At 38.5% G+C, this 19,778-nt stretch overlaps 3 protein-coding genes across 8 annotated transcripts in view; 1 reads left to right on the top strand and 2 right to left on the bottom strand.

Moving 5' to 3' along the window:
• Positions 1–3,351, bottom strand: part of edc4 (enhancer of mRNA decapping 4) — a 28,251-nt gene extending 24,900 nt beyond the window's left edge. The window contains exons 1-3 of one of the 2 annotated variants that reach the window (XM_020644282.3): positions 3,163–3,351; positions 762–924; positions 485–596 (exon numbers count right to left, since the gene is read on the bottom strand). In XM_020644282.3, coding sequence (XP_020499938.1) covers positions 485–596; positions 762–924; positions 3,163–3,250 — 363 coding nt within the window. In that variant the 5' untranslated portion in view covers positions 3,251–3,351. The remainder of the gene's footprint in view (positions 1–484; positions 597–761; positions 925–3,162) is intronic. The other variant, XM_020644283.3, reaches the window with a different exon arrangement.
• Positions 3,352–4,355: 1,004 nt separating this feature from the next.
• LOC109991851 (translin-associated factor X interacting protein 1) lies at positions 4,356–18,635 on the bottom strand. 4 transcript variants are annotated; one of them, XM_020644265.3, is made up of 11 exons: positions 17,940–18,635; positions 17,706–17,765; positions 17,282–17,422; positions 17,077–17,170; positions 16,474–16,670; positions 16,129–16,267; positions 14,701–14,864; positions 14,460–14,573; positions 13,933–14,017; positions 8,610–8,719; positions 7,686–7,715 (listed from the first exon to the last, which is right to left on the bottom strand). In XM_020644265.3, the coding sequence occupies exons 3-10, from the start codon at positions 17,411–17,413 to the stop codon at positions 8,715–8,717; spliced, it is 930 nt and encodes a 309-aa protein (XP_020499921.2). In that variant the 5' UTR covers positions 17,414–17,422; positions 17,706–17,765; positions 17,940–18,635; the 3' UTR covers positions 7,686–7,715; positions 8,610–8,714. The 4 variants fall into 4 exon arrangements, with proteins under 4 accessions (XP_020499951.1, XP_020499921.2, XP_020499920.2 ...); XM_020644264.3 differs by having other exon boundaries at positions 17,706–17,805; XM_065956744.1 differs by lacking the exons at positions 7,686–7,715; positions 8,610–8,719; positions 13,933–14,017; positions 14,460–14,573; positions 16,474–16,670 and having other exon boundaries at positions 14,706–14,838; positions 17,706–17,805.
• A 55-nt stretch (positions 18,636–18,690) lies between these two features.
• ranbp10 (RAN binding protein 10) overlaps positions 18,691–19,778 on the top strand; it is a 34,282-nt gene continuing 33,194 nt past the window's right edge. For both annotated transcript variants that reach the window (XM_020644262.3, XM_020644263.3), the window contains exon 1: positions 18,691–19,026. In XM_020644262.3, the coding sequence (XP_020499918.1) occupies positions 18,828–19,026 (199 nt within the window). In that variant the 5' untranslated portion in view covers positions 18,691–18,827. The remainder of the gene's footprint in view (positions 19,027–19,778) is intronic.

Raw genomic sequence — 19,778 nt, forward strand, 5'->3', positions numbered from 1 at the left:
CATGTCAGATGCATACGCGAGGGGTACAGAAAAAAGGGAGATTCTCGTCTATTCATCGATTGCAGATGACTGACTCATGTATAAAGAAAATAAAACTGCTCAAATGTTTGGCAACTTTACCTCAGTCGCCTCTGCAATTCACTGCCCACCTGCCCAAAAGCATACATATTTACGCATGCTTTAAGGAGAGAAAGAGGAAGCGAGATGAAAGTGGTCTAGACTTGTGTTGCTCAGTCTGCCCTACACTCAGCCATGAAAGGGTTTGTTGTGTGACATACGGGTGGGGTTGTAAACATTATTATACATTGATGCAGGATTTTCCCGCATTATGATAGCCAGACTTGCAGGAATTTCACATTTTTTCTGCACAATCCTGCGCCGAAATTCAGGTGCTGAGCTTAATTATAGTTTCTAACGCAATTGTCTTGTTATTCATACACCAAATTCACAGTTCCTTTTCCATGCTATTAACTTGGCCTCGTACCTTGTTGCTGCCACGGGCCTTGCTGTTGATGGCGGAATCCTGACTTGCCACAATCTCCACATTGTTGGAGGTGATAGGGATCGAGGTGGAGCCATCATCACCAGAAAGGCAGCTAGAATTGCAGCATGAAGATTTAATTTGACCATGAATTGATATATTCATACATAACTTGGTTGAAAATGCTTCTGGATTTTGTCATTACTGAATTCAAACGTAAGCGTGCACACTCCAAGCCACAAAATTTGCATAATGCAAAGTTTTGCAAGGAACAGCTTACATGATCTGAACCTCCTGTGTGGTGCTGAGGTCTGTGGAGATGGGTCTGGTAGAATCTGACAGGGTTGACCGATCAGGGCCTCCTAGAAGGCCTGCTGCTCCCAATAAACCATTCAGCTCTCCATTAAATGATGGCATTTTCAGACCATCACTTGATTGTGCATCTGAGGATGGAAATGAAATGCAAGGTTATGGTGGAATATAGTGTGCAATAATCAAAGTTCAAAGCAAACACAAATTTAAAGTCCAGAGGGAGGAAGTCATGTTTGTTTCTCAATGTTAATAACAGTATTTTATGACAAATCAACAACCAATTTATTACCATGCATCTGTTGTTGCAACAATTACAGATCTACAAACATGGTACTGGTAAAAATAAAAAATAAAACTGATACTAATCATAGTTGCTATTCTACTATTAAGGTGATGACATCAAGGTTAGGGTCAGAAGCTCAGGTAACACTAAATATTTGGTCTACCTCTGAAAAATACACTATTTATTTTAGAACATTTAAAAAACAAAAGAAGGGATAAAACTGAGGATCTGTAAACTTAAGTGTTCTCTTCATAAATATAATAAACAATAGATGGGAAAGCTCTTTCCTTGTCGTAAGTCATGATTGTGCAAACTACAGCTCGTCGAGTATTCAGACAATGACGATACATTTGAGAAGCAAACCTATTTCTTCTCCAAGGAAACACATAAAAAGGCTTCCCTAGTATTTTCCCCCAACAGAATAAATGAAGGAATTCATATACTTTTTTTTATAAAGCGCATCAGTTACAAGTGTGGAGTTTGCGGGCGGGTCATGTTTTAGCATCCATATCATGAAACTGTGCACTTAGAAAAGGATGTTGCTTCCTCTGTTACCATGTGCTTGTTGTACAAGTTGAAGCCTGTATAATTAACCCCACCTGTGAAGATCAATTGTACGATTGGCTGAATACTCTCTCAAGATCGCAGTGGCTGAAAATCTAAAAAATTTGTGTTAAGTATTAAGCCGTCTCAATTTTTTGTCTTGAATGCCTTATGTTTAAGCAAGTAATCTAAGCACAACTTGAATGTTAATACTGAAAACTCTACCTCATGTAAATTAACCCATCTGTCACATAATTACATTTATCATCATGTTTACTTCAGCATCTTTTGCACTACTCACCACTGCACTGTTGTCATATTTAGTCTTGTACATATTAGTCATTGCTATTTTGTGTTAAAATGAAAAGTACAAACAGAGCAACGTCTGCAGGCAGAATAAGTAGGATTTCCCTCATTGACAAGTGAAGGAAACTGCACTACTGGGGGAAAAAATATATGGGACAATAAAACATGTCACGTACCCTTGAGTATTGGTTCAAATTAAACGTCAACAAACTCATACTATTGGTTATTTAAAAAAAAGGAACATCATTTGAAACACTTGCAACAAGTGAATTTCTGTGTCAATTTTGGTTCGCATATTTGTTTTAAACCCATAGAGTGAGTGAAACACTGACCATGAGCTGCAGTGAGAAACACGACAGTATAAAGTGAAAGCTCAGACAGCAGAGTGTGACATCATCCAACAGGATGTTACAGGCTTAAACAGCACATACCTTTTTTTTTTTTTTAATTAAAAGTGCTTTTTTTGTTCATTTGAATTTTCAAAAACAGGTTACAAAAAACATTTCCTAAACACTGTATTTTACATTTTCCTGTATGATAAATATAAATCAAATTGTAAATCATGTAGTAAAAGGACACTCGGGAACTGGTCTTAACAAAGAAACCCTTGTTTTCCTCTCGTCCAACTTCCCAATAGCCCACGTAGAAGATACACTACATAATGTTGACGGATGTGAGACTCAGAAGGAGAGGTAATCTTGAGGGGAAAGTATCAAAAACGAAACAGCAACGAGAAACCAACATGTACGCAGTTATGGAGGCTCAAGCTAATTCTTGATTGCAGCACAACAATTGCGGCGAAACGACTCAGTGTCACAATGAAGACAGCTGCTTATAATGTGGTTTTAAGATACAAATAAACATGTGCTGGAGCGATATCTCTGAGGAAAAAACCTACTTTTCCATCGCTTTGGCGAGCAAACCTAGCTTTCCTGAGACCAGAGAATAGACTGAGACGTAAGCTAGCTCTCAACATAAGTCAGCTAAGAGTAAAATACTAGACGCATCTCAAACTCAGGAAACCTTCTGATATAGAGAAGAACATCAACAAATTCAAACAGATACGTGTGTGTTGCCTCCTACGTTTACAGGTGAGCTAACTTAACCCCAGTACAGCACCGCGCCTAACAAACTCACGTTAGCTAGGAAACAATTTAGCTAGCTGGCTAGTTAGCTTTCGATAAGCTTCTGCGGCCTAAGCTAGCGCAGCCGCGGTCCCGGTCCCGGTTCTACTTACCGGTGCCGTTCCCGGGACGGTCGAGCTTCAGGATGTCCCGAAGATGCTGAGTAGCACCCTCAATGTCTATATTAGCACTGGACGCCATGTATGAGGGAAAGGGGAGACAGGGTTAATGAGGGTAAGAAGGGTTTCTTTTTTGATGCAATGCTGTGTTCACTTCGTTCACCCTGAGCAACCGTCTAAACTTCCGTTATGTCCGCGCCTCGGGCTCCGACGCGCTAAGCTCTCTCGTCATTGGTTCCTACCTCAATTTCTTTCTTAAGGTATACGCATTTGCCATGCCGTTAATGTTTCTAAGGTTAACGTTTCAATTACATATCGATTAATTGATGCTTTAGAAGATGGCATTTAATAACGTCATTTGTGGAAAGAAAAAAAATACACACTATATATATGAAGGCTATGACTCATGAACGGGTCAGGTGACTGGAACCTTCTCTGTCTGGTTTCTCTCAACTCATTTTTCTCTCGCTGGTATTTGTATTTAACAGACGCATTCAACAGAGAGAAGTACAAGTACAAATCCAAATTATCTGTTGTCACCGTGCTAGTCATTTTAGAGATTGTTAAAAAAAAAAATCTGATCTGTAAAATACAATCATTGATATCAGTCATTAAATCTCTCGTTGTGTACTCTAGTACTTTGACAGGCGAGGAACCTATTCGCCTGCTGTGACATTGGGATTACATTGTGGATTCAAGACACAATTGTTCCAAATAGTATGCCAATACAAAGTGCAGATCCAGCATCAGTGGTTTTCCCCAAACTTCATTGTCCTAATGTTTTAATTTAAATGAGGCCAGGAATTATTGTGTCATATAAAACTATCTCCAGCCTGTCAAGACTTACTGAGCTAATAGAGTGGAAGTAGCATTGATCAACTGTTTTACTATTTCATGTACTGTAGATATGTCTCATCTAGCCAGGACAAATTGCTTTGACTTCAGTATAAAACAGATTAAACTAGGCAGGCCAACTAACAAAATGCATATGTGACAAATCCCTTTTTCAACAGGATCACAAAAAAGCATATTTCACATTGTCAGTAGTGACGCACCCATACTAACCATTGCAAAAAACAAGAGTGAAATATCGTGAACAACACTTGTATGGAGTCACAATTTGGTAAGATAAATGACAGAAATGAAATCATTTGTTAGAATAACATGGAGACATGACAAAACACAACTAAGAAAAAGTCCAGATTTTATTGTCTTTTGTGGTTGTTGACCATGTAACTGCCTGACATGGGATGTAAAAGAGAAAGACAGAAGAGTGAGAGACAGACTTAGTAAATATGTAGGAACAGAGCCAATCACACGAGAAGGTCAGATGTTTGTCATCTATGATTCTTTGGTTTGCAAGAGCAAAACCTGGCATGGGAAATTGAAAAAAGGCAAAGTAAACAATTACCAGTATGTAAAGGAAAATAAAAACTCAGTTAAACCCACTAAGGCAACACATAAGTGGCATCTAAAAACAACTTACAATACAAGAAGTGGGAACTGTAGAAGCCAAATCTAAACCTTAACATGTATTTGGAAGCCAGTCAACAACAGATCAGTTAACAACAGAGTTGGATGAGTTAGAAATAACTAAAGAACGGCGGACAGCAGAGTATGAGTTATTGGCGCAAGTCAGCTGTTGTCTTTTTGGTGACTTGAGTGTAGACATTGTAATGGGAGGCTCCCAGCGTCATGCAGGTCAGCAGAGTGGCAGACAGGGGCATCTGATTGGTCGGCCGGCTCTCAGCAAAGAAACACGTTGCAATTTTACTGGCTGAGCTTGTCCTAAAACCCACTTAGATGAAGTTCAGTGATTGACATCTAGTGTTTGATTGTTTTTTCAAACAGGCGTAAATGAGACAGCAGGAGGGAGGGATGAGTTTTCTCTCTTATTTCCATCCTCAACTCCTCACTTCCCTCCCTCCATAATCCATCACAAAGTGCCCTTCACTATGGCCACCCCCGCCCACCAGAGTGTGAGGGTTTGGGCTAGCCAAAGTTGTGAATGGCCAACCTAAACATGTCATTGGTGCACACCCATGCATCGTTAATGTTCTTCAGAATGAAACTCTGATGGAAACCCATGATGGGGTCATCGTCTGCCTATAAACACACAAACAGAAAACAGGTTCAGGACAAAGTAAAAGTTTATTTCATCTGTTGTACAGTTGAGTAAATATAGTTATTGTGCAAATGCAAAAGTCAAGGCCTGAAACATTAACAAACTGTGGATATAATCACTGCAGAAGCTATAGTTTAGACACTTGCAATGCCATACATCACGATGTGTTCAGAGAGAGAACAACTCTTTGGGCTAAGGGTGTGTGCTATCGGCTGCTACATTGTGTTGTGTTCAAAAGCTCGAGTGAAGAGAGGATTCTTAAACCCTTCAACTGCCAGCCTGTGTTGTACAAAGGATGCACCGCTCGTGTCCTGTTGGACATCATCTCATGTTCATTGTCAGAAGCACTTCATTCAATAGTGCTTTTTCTGGGCATCAACCTTTGAGAAGTTATATCATCCAGAACACTCTTTCTTCATTATATACCCTTGGACTAAATGTAATAAACATTAGGGATGCAACAATTCTCAATATAATATTGAACTGTTCGGTATTGCATCCATGGTCCAATACGCGCTTGTGAGTTGCAGTATTTTCTTGCATTGTGTTTCTCTCCGAATTGGCTCATGGTGCCTGTGAGTCCAAGTGCTGAGAGGAGGAAACTCCTCCCCACGAGTTAATATCAAATCACATGTGCTAATGATGAGGAACCTGACAACACTGATGTCAGATTTCACACATTACTTTATGGTGAGCGGTTAGGAGAGGCAGCAGTATAGAAAACACCACCGTCTTTTTAAATCAGTGGTGTGGGGACATTTTGGTTTCGGCATTGAGAATAATTACAAGGAAGAAAAAAACGTAAATAAAAAATGACTGTTTAGTAAACATTGTTTTACACGTGTCGCCTACTCAAATGGGAATACTTACGGAGTTTGGCCAAGTATACAGCAGCAGACTACAGCAGGCTGTAACATTACTAACATGACGCTACTGTCTGTTGTCACACGCAGCCACCAGCTGATACCTGCATGATTCAGTCAGGGTGAGAGTGGACGGAGAAAGGACGAAGCAGCGTTTGAAACAAAGTTACCGTACACATAGAAATATCAATGCTTTACGACCCATTTATGGGTGAAAGTCTGCGAAAAATACACAATATATATATATTGTAAAATACTAAAACGTCTTCCTGTTTGTACATTTCTACATGGCACTACTTAAACGCTGCCTTCTTTTTACTGAGCTTGAACACCATCCACCAGGAAGTGTAGAATGGAAAAGTTGTTTTGCTTAAAAGTAAATTAAAGAACAAGTTTTGAAATAGAAAAATAGCTTTTTCTTTTCCTGTATGTTCCTGTAAAATTTGGCTAAAACTCCAAAGAATGGAACACCCCCCCAAAAAAATACTCCAACACCTGGGCTGTCAGAATGGAACCGAAAACTACGACCAAACATCCGGGGTACTTATTGAACCGTGGGTTGACTGTACTGTTGCATCCCTAATAAACAGCATACGACAAGTTGCACGACTTCAGATCATGATAAAGTATCTTGTAAGAAGGTACCAGAAACTATTTGAAATCCAAGTACAGAGACGGATGACCTTGTTTACTTTATTATGTTTACTGTTACTTACTTTTAGCTGTCCTACAACCATACTCAAGATGCAGCAGTCTGGAGTCGGCTGGTGGTCCTGCGCTGTTATACTATGCGCTATCTTTGTGAAGGGGAGACTCTGGTATACAAAAACATACACAAGATTAACATTAAAGCAGTTTATCAAATATTTAAAGAAAAATAAGGAACACAAATGTGTACCCAATTTAAAGTTGATACATACATTAGTTTCATTAACATTTTCTGATAATATCATAGATCATAAAGTGGATCTGACACAAAGCTAACTCCATAAGTTTGTTTTCAACAGCTGAACAGTGGACCATTAGTTGACGAGAGAGAGAAGCCCTTTTTCATTGCGTGTATGCAACAGCGCCATGGCCAGGCTCTGCTGTCACTCAACCTTTGTACTTTCACATTGACTCAGCATTCAGCAACAGAGTCTGGTTTTACTTTATGTATCGACATTGCTAAGAGGCACAACACCTAAAGTCCGACCTTATGCTTACAATTTCAAAAGGGCAAGAAGGTCACATGTTTAAGTTTGTATCACCAGCGCAGTAAAAAAAAAAAAAAAAGGTTCCAAAAGGAATTTACAGAAACGATTACCGCTGCTGCTTCAAAACATCTACAGCGCCCCTGCAACAACACTGTCTATTCATATTTAATTCTGATTGCTTGCATAACCAGATTTCTCAGAATAACCTAGTTCCTTGTTAGCAAGTAAGCCTAGTGACTTACTTTACCATTGTGTACATATTTATAGCAATGAGTAACCGGTTATACTCACACTGAGTTTTTCAACAATTGCTCTTTTTCCCTGAAACTGTTGTCCTTCCCATGTAAGGCATGATGCATCAGTCTGTGGAGCACAAGACAATAAAGAGCAGAGGGATTTATAAAAAAAAAAAACATCTTTACTCACTTCCAGCATATTATGCCATTGACACAATAACACAAAGGGAGGGTTATTTCAACATAAATTCATGACAACGTTTTGTATATTTACAGTTAAACTTTGATTAGATGACTTGATAAAGAGGACTTCAGGTTAAAAACAGAAAAATATATATATATAGAAAGTAAAATGTTCTGGTTAATGATAACAGAGACAATTAGAGGCTTAATATTTATTATTCCGAAAGCATGAGCATTGCCTTCACAGTTTTAAATTGGTTTGTTAAAAAAATGTCCATTGAAGAAAACTAATAAAAACAGAAACATTAACATAATACGTGCTTAGTCCTGTGAAACTCTGTGTTTTCCACATCTGAACTTGATACTAGGTTTTGAAAAATGTTTGATAATTAGGTTTTCTGATGTGTAAGCAACAATTTAGTCAAACATTTGTATTTTTTCCAATTAAAAATGTCTAAACAAGCAACCCACGCCATAAAGGACAAGTGATGTACTAGCCAAAACATGGGGTGCTATACAGCATGATGATAAGTGCTGCACACAAAACATAACTGTGTAAACACCAACACATCTTTAGCTTTGTATCTTAACTTGTGCCTGCAATTTGCACAGGCTTGTTGATAACTGATCTACTATTGATAAAGGAAAATGTTTATTCCATCTGAGACCACATTAAAACAGCTCATAATCTTATTGTAGCAGGTTAGGTCATCATGTGCACTTGCACACTAAGTGTAGCAGGAAGCAGTGATGTTGTTAGATCTTTGTTTCAGTCAGAGATGCTGCTAATCACTGTGGTAAGTCGACTCTTAACACACCTATTTTTTTCCACACTTACATATATGGATCCAAGTTGCGTTCTGTCAGAGTCAAACAAATGATAGTAGTGCGACACAAAGCTGGATCCTATATGTTCCCACACAGGCTGGTCCACCATCCTGACTCACCCTGGGGGAGACAGAAGAGAAGCTAAATTTAAAAAAATGAAAAGAAAAAGAAACGGTAACTATAAAGTAAACAAAAGGTCTGACAAAACTGAACTAAATACAAGCCTCCTTCTTCATTTCAATAAGTTAAATGGGTTACTCTGAAAAATAATAATAAAAGCGTACAAAAATGGAGTGACCAAGCTATGGTCCCAACAGACCTCAATCCAACTGAACAAGAGACAAAGAATGCAATGACTGGCACTGTCAGCTAGCAACAGGTATTCATCACCCAAACTCAAACTGTTGTCTACCCTGTCCATGAGTGCGGCCGTTAGTAGTCCAGATTTGTTGTTGTTGTTGTTGTAGTTGTAGTTTTAGTTGAAAGGCTGCCTCGGACAATAAAAACAGCTGCAACTATTTTTGCTAATTTACTTGCTCCTACTATGTCATTCAAAAAATGAAGCCTCAAAATGTTACAATGTATGAATGTTTTTTAAAGCTGCTGCAAAATCTGGTATTTTAAAGCCACAACAATACCAAAAAGGCAGCAAAATCCTGCAGGGACATTTCCAATATTGAAAAGTCAAGAATAAAACTGTACTTTTCGTTAAAAAAAATTAAATAGTAACTATAACGCAGACTGGCTCATTTCAGAAGGAAATCGACTTTTTTGTTGTTGTTTTTATTGAAAAGTTCATCTTTGCAGTTGATAACACTGGAGCTTAATTGAATTAATTTCTATAAATGCACTTTTATTTTAAATCCTTATTGAAAGCTTGTGATTTCCTTAAGAAATAAAAATGATAAATGGAAATCTTAGTAGTGGTTGGCCAAATTACTCCTGACATATTAAAAAACTGACTTCTAAACACACAATTTTGCTTTTTTTTAATGTACAGTAGGAGGGTAGTAGTGTGCTATTAGGGGCCGATATAAACCCAAGTGGTGTATAAGAAGAACATTTTATGGAAACTCATTCTCTCATATTTTACTTTGACAAGAGCAATTAAAGCAGCACAATGTAGTTTGTAGCTGAAAAGAAGTTGAATTTCCACATAAAATGGGTAACTACACTGTGTTACTTGATTCAAGTAATAAATTAGACTGAAAGTAAGAAGAAAAGATTTGCTGCTGAAGTCATGTCACCAACCCACTTTTTTTTTATTCTCCCGCTGGAATGACACGAACCACAAAAATCATTACTCTTATGAAAATGAAAATCCATTGTAGCCATAAAGAAATGTAATCCCTGTCACATTAGAAATAAATGGGACGTAGACTACATGATGTGGTAAAATAAATATATTGGTTGAGAAATTCAAACAAGAATTTGGGGGTCTACTGAAGCAAGACTTAACAAGATGGACATGGAAGTAGCAGATAAAGTATACAACGCTGTAATGGAAATATCTGCTGGTAATAGGAATGCTATGTGCAGTTCTACAGAATCACAATATCAACAAAAGAGCAGAGAAGAACATACTGGCGAACAGAAAACGTAATGCAGCGGATTAATGACATGCACAGAGATTTAAGTGGTCGTGTCAATACAGTCTAGCTATGTGCACCGATCGCAGGAAGTTAACGTCACTATCCCCTCCCACTTGCTTAAGGTGAATGCTTCAGATAACACCCTGCTCGATTCTCACATCAGCTCACTCAGACTTTCTGCAGAGAAAAATGCTGGTTGGACTGTTTGGAGGAACTCCAGATCAAGTCCAAGGGAAAAATGTGGCTGTTTGCATTCAAACATACAACTCCTCCTGCAAATATCAGGAGTTTTTCAGGAGTTTTCTGCAAGTGTGACAGACAGTACGATATGATGTGTGTTAAGGAAAGAGAGCTATAGAGAGCAAAAATTCCATCTTGTCCTCCGTTAAATCATAGCAATTAATAAAAAAAATATATAATAATAATATTTTCACATTACAGTAGTGATTCTGATTATAATTCCCTGCTAATACAACTCATACAACTGAATCTAGGGTGGGGGGGTAGAGGGTTTCTCTTGACAGACACTTTGGTCTTACTGTTTTTTTACTCAATAGCAGCTATCCTACATGCCACTTTCACCACTGGGTTCCAATTACAGCAAGTTTAAAGGTTGACCCAGTGAAGAAGTGTGCTCTTTATTTCCATGTCCTTTCCTGGTAAAAAAAAAAAAACCTTGTGAATGATGAACACTGAAGAAATTTAAACTAAAAAACAGATTGGACATTAGTTAGTAGCAGCTCTGTTCACAGTCCCTCATGGCATGTTATGTTTCTAAAAAGGTGGATACAAAAAGATGATTGACCTTGCACTTCTTTATTTTATTTTTTATTTTCTTGCTTAAACAAAAAAAAACTCCTACAACGCATGTGACAGACATAATTAGTGCATAATAATATTATTAATAATAATAACAATCCATATTTCTAATTTATCTAATGAACACATTCCTTCAGGCTTCCACATTTTAATGGTTTTTCCATTCTTATTTTGTGATTAATTTTGACACATCGACATCCTCTAGCCATTGTATAAATCGATTTTTTTAATCTACATAAATATAACTATTGTTATCAACTTACTCCTGTTTGATGACACCAAACAGACCACCTGAGTCTGACTCACAACAACAACAACAACACATATCAACATCACAGCATGTCCTAAATGCCGAATGAAATTCAAAATATAAGAAAAAGCAAGGTCAGATTTGCAAGTGCACTTAAAATGTATTTATATACCACAGTGAGAGAAAAACAGTGAAAGGTAAGCCGGCTGAAACGGTGAGCCGGCTGGTGTTCACGCCGTCCCACCACTTGGATGTCACTGACAGCACAAGTCACGTGCTTCTGCATAACGATGCACTGTCGCTACTGGAACAATCTGAGAGCTCTGAAAAGAGCTTAGCAATCCACGGTTCAGTCCAAACAAAAAATGTGTTACCTTAGTTAACACCGAGACACAAGTGACGTTAGTCAGGCCCTGGTGAATTGAACAGGGAGATAAAATATGCTGATTTGCTGACGTTAACGATAACATATAGAAAAGCTCATCTGTGGCTAGTTACCGAGCTAACTAGCTGCTACTAGCTTTTGAGCGGTGTTGTTTGCTAACATTGGTCGCCTGAGTTGCCTCCTCGCCAGCTAATGTTAGACGTCCGATAAACTATATTTCCATGCGTTAGCTAACAAGCTCGCTGGCGCTCGCCTTTCCACTGGTTGCTAAAAATACCCAGGTGGTGTGAAGCCTCCTGCGGGCCCGCACACATCGCTCTCGGACCCTGGAGCAGCTACCTTACATAGGCGTGCCCAGCGTTAGCCCTCAACCGGAGGCGAGCAGCCAGTTAAAGCACTTGTAATATTATATACTTTTTCAAATGTCAGATTAACTCGGCGCTTTTCGTTTTGGGATATGTTTTCATTGACTTTTCTCTAAGAGAGTTTTCCAAAAATGTGTAATACAGACTTACCTCTAACCAACGCCGAGGCCGGCTGCACGATTTGACAGTGTATCTACCCTCCGAGGGCACGCACTCAACGCAATAGAGAGAACGATGGATTGTGGGGGTTGTAGTCTTTATGTCCGAACAATTTTCGGAACTAGGCCTATAGCTCAAAGATAAACAAACCTATTAAGTTGAGTTGTGGCCACTGTTTTTACGGGTTCGTCTAATATATAGCATAGTAGACGGCATTTAACTTTAACATTTTTTTTAATTAATTTTAGACTATGATATTTTGTGGTTTATGAGTGTTGGAAATATAGCCTACTCATCATGGATTCATTTATAGGCTTGAGGAAAAAATTAGCCGCAGGCCAGAATGGCTATGATACCTTTATTGGTACATAATGAAATCTTTGGTTCTGACCAGTATGACACTAGACAAGACATGGCTGTAACAAAATGTTGTTGTGATTGAACATTGAACCTTTACGTTTCAACCCCAGAATCTTTTTTGAAAAAATTGTGAAATAAAAGATTGTCCTTTTTAAAAAGATGAAGATTGAAATACTTACTACTATTAGACAGCATCTCATTAATAATAATTTATTTTAATTATTTATTTCACTGCACATTCATTGTTGGATAACTGATTAATGGAACTCTTGCTACGAAAAGTTAACAAATGAATCCCTTCCCTGTTCTCCAACAAAAAACATGGTATACTGTTTGTATTTTTCATGATCAAGAGTCCTTTCTTTTTATTAATTAAATAGAGCATGACAGATTAATCAGTTAGCCGATAATAGCAGCCGATAATATCTCATTCAGTGACTGTCGGTATTGGCTCATTTTTTATCGCAGCTATGAGCCGATAGTACTAGATTTATTCCCCAGTCAAATTGCATTTCATTTAAGTTACACTGTATTAAACTAGCTGTTCTCTTTCACCAGCAGTGTGCTATATGGATTACAACAAGTATTATCCCTCTCCATCAAGCAGTGATGCACGTACATGCACAGTTACTTTCCAGTTGAGTAACCATCTTGTCTTCGTTATACTGTATGTCTTTTACACAAGTCTTTGATAACTGCATTTAAAGGGATCAACACAATAAATGTGTACAATTTTATCTATCTATCTCTATAGATATCATAGATCTAAGACAGATATTGGCCAATATATCGGTATCTGGGTTTTTTTCTTGCCAATATTGGTATTGGTATTAGCCCCAGAAATCCCATATCTGTCCGGCCCTTGTATTAATTCCCTATATTTTTGGTTTCCACTTTTATCCTTTTTCTTCCTTGGTTTCTTTTTACTTTTTTTCCCCAAGAGCCTTTAAAGCAATGCCCACAATATTTTTTTATGAGAGCTATGATGCAACACTCCTATCTACACTGGAGGTGAAAAGATTTGTATTAGAATAAACTCTTCAGTTTGACATGATACGGCTATATTAATGCATGGACATTTGCAGTTGTTTCAATGGTAGGAGCTGCTCAAAATGTGTATTGGCACAATACACGATTAATGAGGAATCTAGTCCCATGCATGAAACATGAAAACATATAATGGTGCATCCAGATTGACACATTAAAGCCTCTGAGGTCACCTAAAAAGGAAAGTCTTATTCAATATTTTCACCACAGGAAGGCACAGAGGTCTGACAATGGCTGCATATGAGAGATGTGGAATGCCTCAAGTGAACTACAAACCCCAAAACCAGCCTGAAAAAACAGTGAAAGGCTTCTGGTTTGTACAGAGATGTGAAGTATCTAAGAGGAGATGGTGTTACTGTCTGGTTTGCTCTGAGATGAGGCCATCGGTTCTTCTATTTCCTTGGCAGACTTCTGAGGGACTTCCTTCCTCAGTTCCAACACCTACACAAATGCACAAAAAGGGGACACAAACCACAGACAGAGTAAAACATAGACACCCAAAGGATTCATATTTAAACTTAGGATGGAGGATTTTGTATGTTCCTATGCAGAGTTCAACATTTTGTGAAAACAACTAGCTGTTTTGATTTGTTTATTTATTTCTTATATAACTCTTGCAATAAAGCAAATAAGCGCATTCCCCAAATTTACTTTTTAATGTTTCTGTTTTTCTAACTTAAAAATGTAAGTATTCTATCATATTCAGTTATCTGATCCGAGTAAAACGTTTGGCTTATTTTAGGCTTGCTTACAAAATGTACTAGCCAAACAAATTAATTGACAGACATGATCACAGCAGCCATAATATTCAGAGGCCTCGTTTCATAACGTCTAACCACAACAAACTGTGCCTTCTTTTGATCCCACGAGTTCTGTCAAGTACCTGCTCACTGATGGAGTCTTGTCTCTTGTTCTGCATGGTTTCTCTTGCCTGGAGCTCCAGCAGGTTGTCATACTCACTCTTCAACCGATCAAAGTCGCCCTGAAGCGTTTGCAACTGCAGACATCCACAAAGCACACATGACAAGAGCAAGGTTGAAGGCTTTTAAGATGTAAAATCCAGACATCTGAGTATGTATACATTCTTTTTTGTTCAATGCTATATATGTGTAACTATAAGCCACCTGCAGGAGGGTCTGTGTGTGTGTTTGTGTCAGGGTGTCCCACTTGCATCGCGGCACAACATCCCAGTGCTCCGCCTTTATCTTGACCAGCTCCGTCTGCACTTTGGTCAGGTCTTCCCGACACACCTTTAGAGCAAGCTGCAGCACCACAGGGTCCTGAATCTCTTTTTTCATAGTGCAAATTAATGTCAAGCCATACATAATTTAGGATATGTATATTTAAGAACAAGAAGAAGGTATTGCTTGTGTTTTGAGAGTTTAAGGCCCATTTTGTTCTTTACATAAACTTAAGATGACAAGATTCGTAACCCTCTCATGTCTGTACCTTAAATTTAATGCTACAGCCAGTGCAGACTGTTTCTTGGATCAGGCCATTGACTTAAGCTCTTGAAACAGTCCAGCAAATAACCTTGGCACTGTGCAGCTCGCCATGTTTTTACAATTCAGTTTTTTAACAGATAAACAAAGTATTTAAAATATGTGTATTAATGAGCTTTATATGTGCCAGTTAATGTTTTTTTTTTGCCAGTCGAGCTGTTTTCTTCTGTTTTCAATATTAATGCTAAAGCTAAATATCTGTCTTCAACAGCTGTATTGGTCTTGTCATCTTGTACATTTTTTTGACTGACAAAAATAACCACTGATCATTTTTTGTATTCATATTTCTATATTTTCTTATTCATCAATTAGTGCTTTGTTCATTAAATAAGAAGAAAGAAAGTAAGATATGCCCGAGGGTAACATCACTTTGCTCGAGGGGACAACTTCATTATCACTTTTTTTTCCACTTTTGTCTTTTTCTGTCAGACTAACAGTTTAAAACCACAACATCTTCACAATGAAGACTAAAGAAATAAGGACATATCCACAATTAAAAAGTTTGGACAAGGATAATTTAAGAAAACAAAACTATTGACTCAGTATCAAAATGGTCTGTGATCTTATTGCATGTTTGAGTAATCCTCTAGTCCAATAGTTCTCAACTGGTCTAACCATCACCAACTCCTTAGAGAGAAATTGTGTCCCAAATTTCTGATAGTTCTCAACCGATCAGATTTATTGAATGAAAAGTTTTGCAGCTTGGGCCTCAGATGGTCAACAACTTCTGACAGAACAAAGAGACTTAACAAAACAAACATGTTTTAAAGAGTGTTTCATAGACTTTTTAACACAATTCTTTTTGCAAGGCACACATTTGGGACCCACTGGAAAATTGCTCTGCACCAGTTGAAAACCACTGTTCTAGTCAATCAATCAATCAATCAATCTTTATTTGTATAGTTCCAATTCACTAACACATGTTATCTCAGGACACTGAGGTGAAACACCTTACTCTTTGTTATATTATCTACAAAGACCCAACATTAATCCATCATGATCACACCACTAAGCAACATAGAGCAAAGTAGCAAGTAGTTGCAGTTCTACCTGTTTTTTGATCTGCAGGGTCCTCCTTAACAGAGCCTCCTGTTAAGTCATTGAGCTGCCAGATCAGCAGCTTACGGGCATCACCCTCCTCCCGGTACTGCACATACTGGTTAGAGACTTCAGCCTGCAGATGGTCCACCTTGAAAGGAATGGAAAAAGGAGTGAGGGTGAGATTGTGAAATTGTAAGTCTGACCTTGCTCCAGCAACTGAGGCTCAAACTAAATAATGTGAATAATTAGGAAGCATTGTGTAAATGAATGCGTCAAGGATTGCAACAGGCTGAATTTCCTACAAATCAAATGAATGAAAATATAAAATGTGGTTAGAACACAACTTTGAAATACCACTCTTTGCATCGCCCTTTCTTTCTCCTTCATATCCTCAATGGTTTTTTGCATTTGCCGATTCTCCCTTTTCAAGGCTCCAATCTTGGCCTGCTCCTCTTCTAAGTGAGCTTGTATCTTCTTATCACATTCTTCTGACGCAAGCCTAAAATGGGATTGCAGTGGTTCCAGTTTTTGGATTTGATCCTGCTGGAATGCTGAACAGATGTAAAATGTGATCAAATGATTAACTGTGAAACAAACTTTGATAATAAAAGGAATGTATTTTAATTGTGATACTTAATTTACTGCAAGGGTCCTTTCATAAGTTTATCAAATCTGTATGTTTTTGTCAATGAAATAAAATCAAAAGGTGATTCAGCAATCAGTGTAATTTTATTCTTAATACCAAGCCTTCTCAAACTACAACAATCCTACAATTTGTGCTTTGGTTGATCTTTGCCTCTCTCTCAGGAGTAATAATTTTATAGTACTTGTAGTCCCCAGATGGGAAATGCTGGAATGGATAATTGATGTAGGTCATCATTCAGTATTAAGCTATACTACTTTTTATAGTTTTTTAAAGAACAATATTCAGAAAAGCTTGCTGAGAAGGTCACTGACTTAAAGTGTTTTCATATTCCTTTTTGATAGCAGACAGAAGGGGTTGGTAGGTTTTGAACTCTTTAATGAATCGTCCAAAAACGTCACGGTAGATCTGAAAGAGAGCAGATGTAAACATGTGAGTACAATCTCTCTGACAAAAAAAAAAAAAAGGTTGGTTTTGTGTTTTAACTGTTGATTTTTTTTTTGTGAACCATAATAGCACCTGTAGTTTTAGTTCCTGAAATGCTGGCTGATCAAAGCTGATAGTTTGAAGCTCCTTGTTCACATAGCTCTCCAGCTGAATCAGGAGCTGAGGCTTTCTCCATGGGCCAGCAAAAATATGACTGGAATCCATCCAGTTCAACTGGGGTTTACCAAACAAGAGGCACACACACACACACACACACACACACACACACACACACACACACACACACACACACACACACACACACACACACACACACACACACACACACACACACACACACACACACACACACACACACACACACACACAGCTTTAAGTTTACTGTGATGACAATGAAAAAGACACGGTAACAGTGATTGGCTCTGTGGACAAATCATATTTACAGCAGTCACACTTATCTTATGAGTGGTATTATGGCAGGTGTTGTTTAAACTACCTTTCTTGCTGCAGGTCGAACAGACAGAGCGCCACTTTCCCCATTGTGCTCCTCTGATGACTGGACAGGGTAGGTGTGTGAACTTAAATAATTAGTAAGACTGAAGACAAAAGCAGCACTTCATTACAACAGCACTGTAGTTTGGTTTTATGATGTTTTTGTAATAAAATATTAATGACCTTTTACAAGAATTGTCTATGAAGTCTACGACAAACATTTAAAGTCTTAGCCTACCTCTTTTTTTGTGACGGTGTTATGGGTGGAAATTTAATATCGTTGTGTAGCGACATCTCCGAGTGACGACTGCAGGCCATATAATAACATCACAAGCTCTTTATCATGGTTGTCTTTGCTGTTTAGCTCAAGATTGACTTCAGCGTCACAGATGAAAGTATTGTAAGGGAGTTTCCATGGTAACGAGGGCGGAGCGTGCCGAAGGACCGAGTTAGTTGACCGCCGCGCGCCTATCTAGATTTCAAATTGTGTAAGATGAGAACTTCTGAACTAACAAGAAGAAAAACATGAAAATAGATTTTCAACACATTAAGTGTAAGCCACCATTCCAGACCAGTGCCGATCACAAACATGATAACTAAATAAGCAAATGGATAACGAACTTTAGACCATTGCAACTTATATTAATGTCAAACAGTCATTAAACTGAGATGCAGGCCGACAACAAAAAAGACAGTCGTGTATTTAATCTCTCGCTTTTACATTACTCTTTGATTAGCCTAGATGTTGAAATATATATATATATTTTAAATCTAGCATGTAAATTATGCATTTGCCACTCTAGGCTATGTGAAACACAAAATAAGATCATGTTTAAAACACTGCAAATGAATTTGAAAGTAGAAAACTGTATTCCCCAGTACGAAGAGAAGCTGTGTTGTCTATTTCTAAAGACACTATTATAGAAGCTAGCTGGCAGGTGAACTACACTACCCAGAATGCGCTGCTCAAGCCTACAGTACATTCTGCTGCTTATCCGGGGATGTCACACCACTGCTATTTTCTCCCCTCGGTTCCTCTCACTCTCAGCACACAGCTCCAGCGGACTGACACGGGGCTTTGGACAGAAACACAAGACACAATAAGATTCACATCCAGAAGCCAGAGATGGCAGAGCTCGGAGCGGGAAGCCTGTCATTAGGAGATCCTGCTTTTAATTACCAGGAACACGAGCTGAACGAGAGGCTGAAACGTCTGTACCCGGCTGTGAACGAGGAAGAGACCCCGTTACCCCGATCCTGGAGCCCCAAGGATAAATACAGCTACATCGGACTGTCACAGAACAACCTGCGGGTCCATTACAAAGGTGAGAGAGCTGGCTTATCCCGATCAGTCTCAACAACATTAGTCACAGCAGCAGCAGAGGGTCTCAGTGCTCTTAAGAGGGGTGCTCTGCCTCACACACACACACACACACACACACACACACACACACACACACACAGTATGCGATTATGTTGATTGTGAATGTGTGAGTGTGTGTGTGTGTGTGTGTGTGTGTGTGTGTGTGTGTGAGAGAGTGTGTGTGTGCACTCCTGGCAAATCTAGTCTGAGCTGCCTCTCCTGTCCTGTAACCTTGCTTTGTTTCACAAATTAGCAAAGGAATGTCCACAGTGAACTCACTAACCCTGACAGTGTGTCACTTAAATTCACCTTCAACACCTCGTCCCCCCCAACACCCCCCCCTCTTTGTTTATTTGCTATTCCTGGTGTTTTTTCCTTTGCATTTAACTATTCTGTCGCTGCTCCGTGTGGCCTGTACAATAACAACATTGGCAGCAGTGACGACGCATTGACAAAGCTTCTGACAACAAGCTAACTGGAGGTATTTAACAAGCTGCCAGCAAACTGTGTCTTATTAAGCAGATGTACTAGTTAGCTTTGTGGCTAACGAGCTAACATTAGCTCACCTAGCTATTCCTTTTGACTGACGTTGTATGAAAACAGTAGGGTAAGGTGAATACTGACCAAACTTGTTATTAATGTTTTATAATGTAGCACTGGGGCTTATGATTCGATGTTATGGTATTTAACTACATTTTACACAGAAAATAGAAC

The sequence above is a fragment of the Labrus bergylta genome, chromosome 7 (assembly GCF_963930695.1).
Source record: "Labrus bergylta chromosome 7, fLabBer1.1, whole genome shotgun sequence".
In the NCBI taxonomy this organism is placed as follows: Eukaryota; Metazoa; Chordata; class Actinopteri; order Labriformes; family Labridae; genus Labrus; species Labrus bergylta.

Coding starts and splice junctions, on each gene's coding strand:
- LOC109991851 (XM_020644264.3), bottom strand. CDS start 18,019: ATGGCCTGCAGTCGTCACTCGGAGATGTCGCTACACAACGATATTAAA. Junction 17,171..17,281: donor TTCAGGAACTAAAACTACAG/GTGCTATTATGG, acceptor GCTCTCTTTCAG/ATCTACCGTGACGTTTTTGG. Junction 14,574..14,700: donor ACACACAGACCCTCCTGCAG/GTGGCTTATAGT, acceptor GGATGTCTGCAG/TTGCAAACGCTTCAGGGCGA.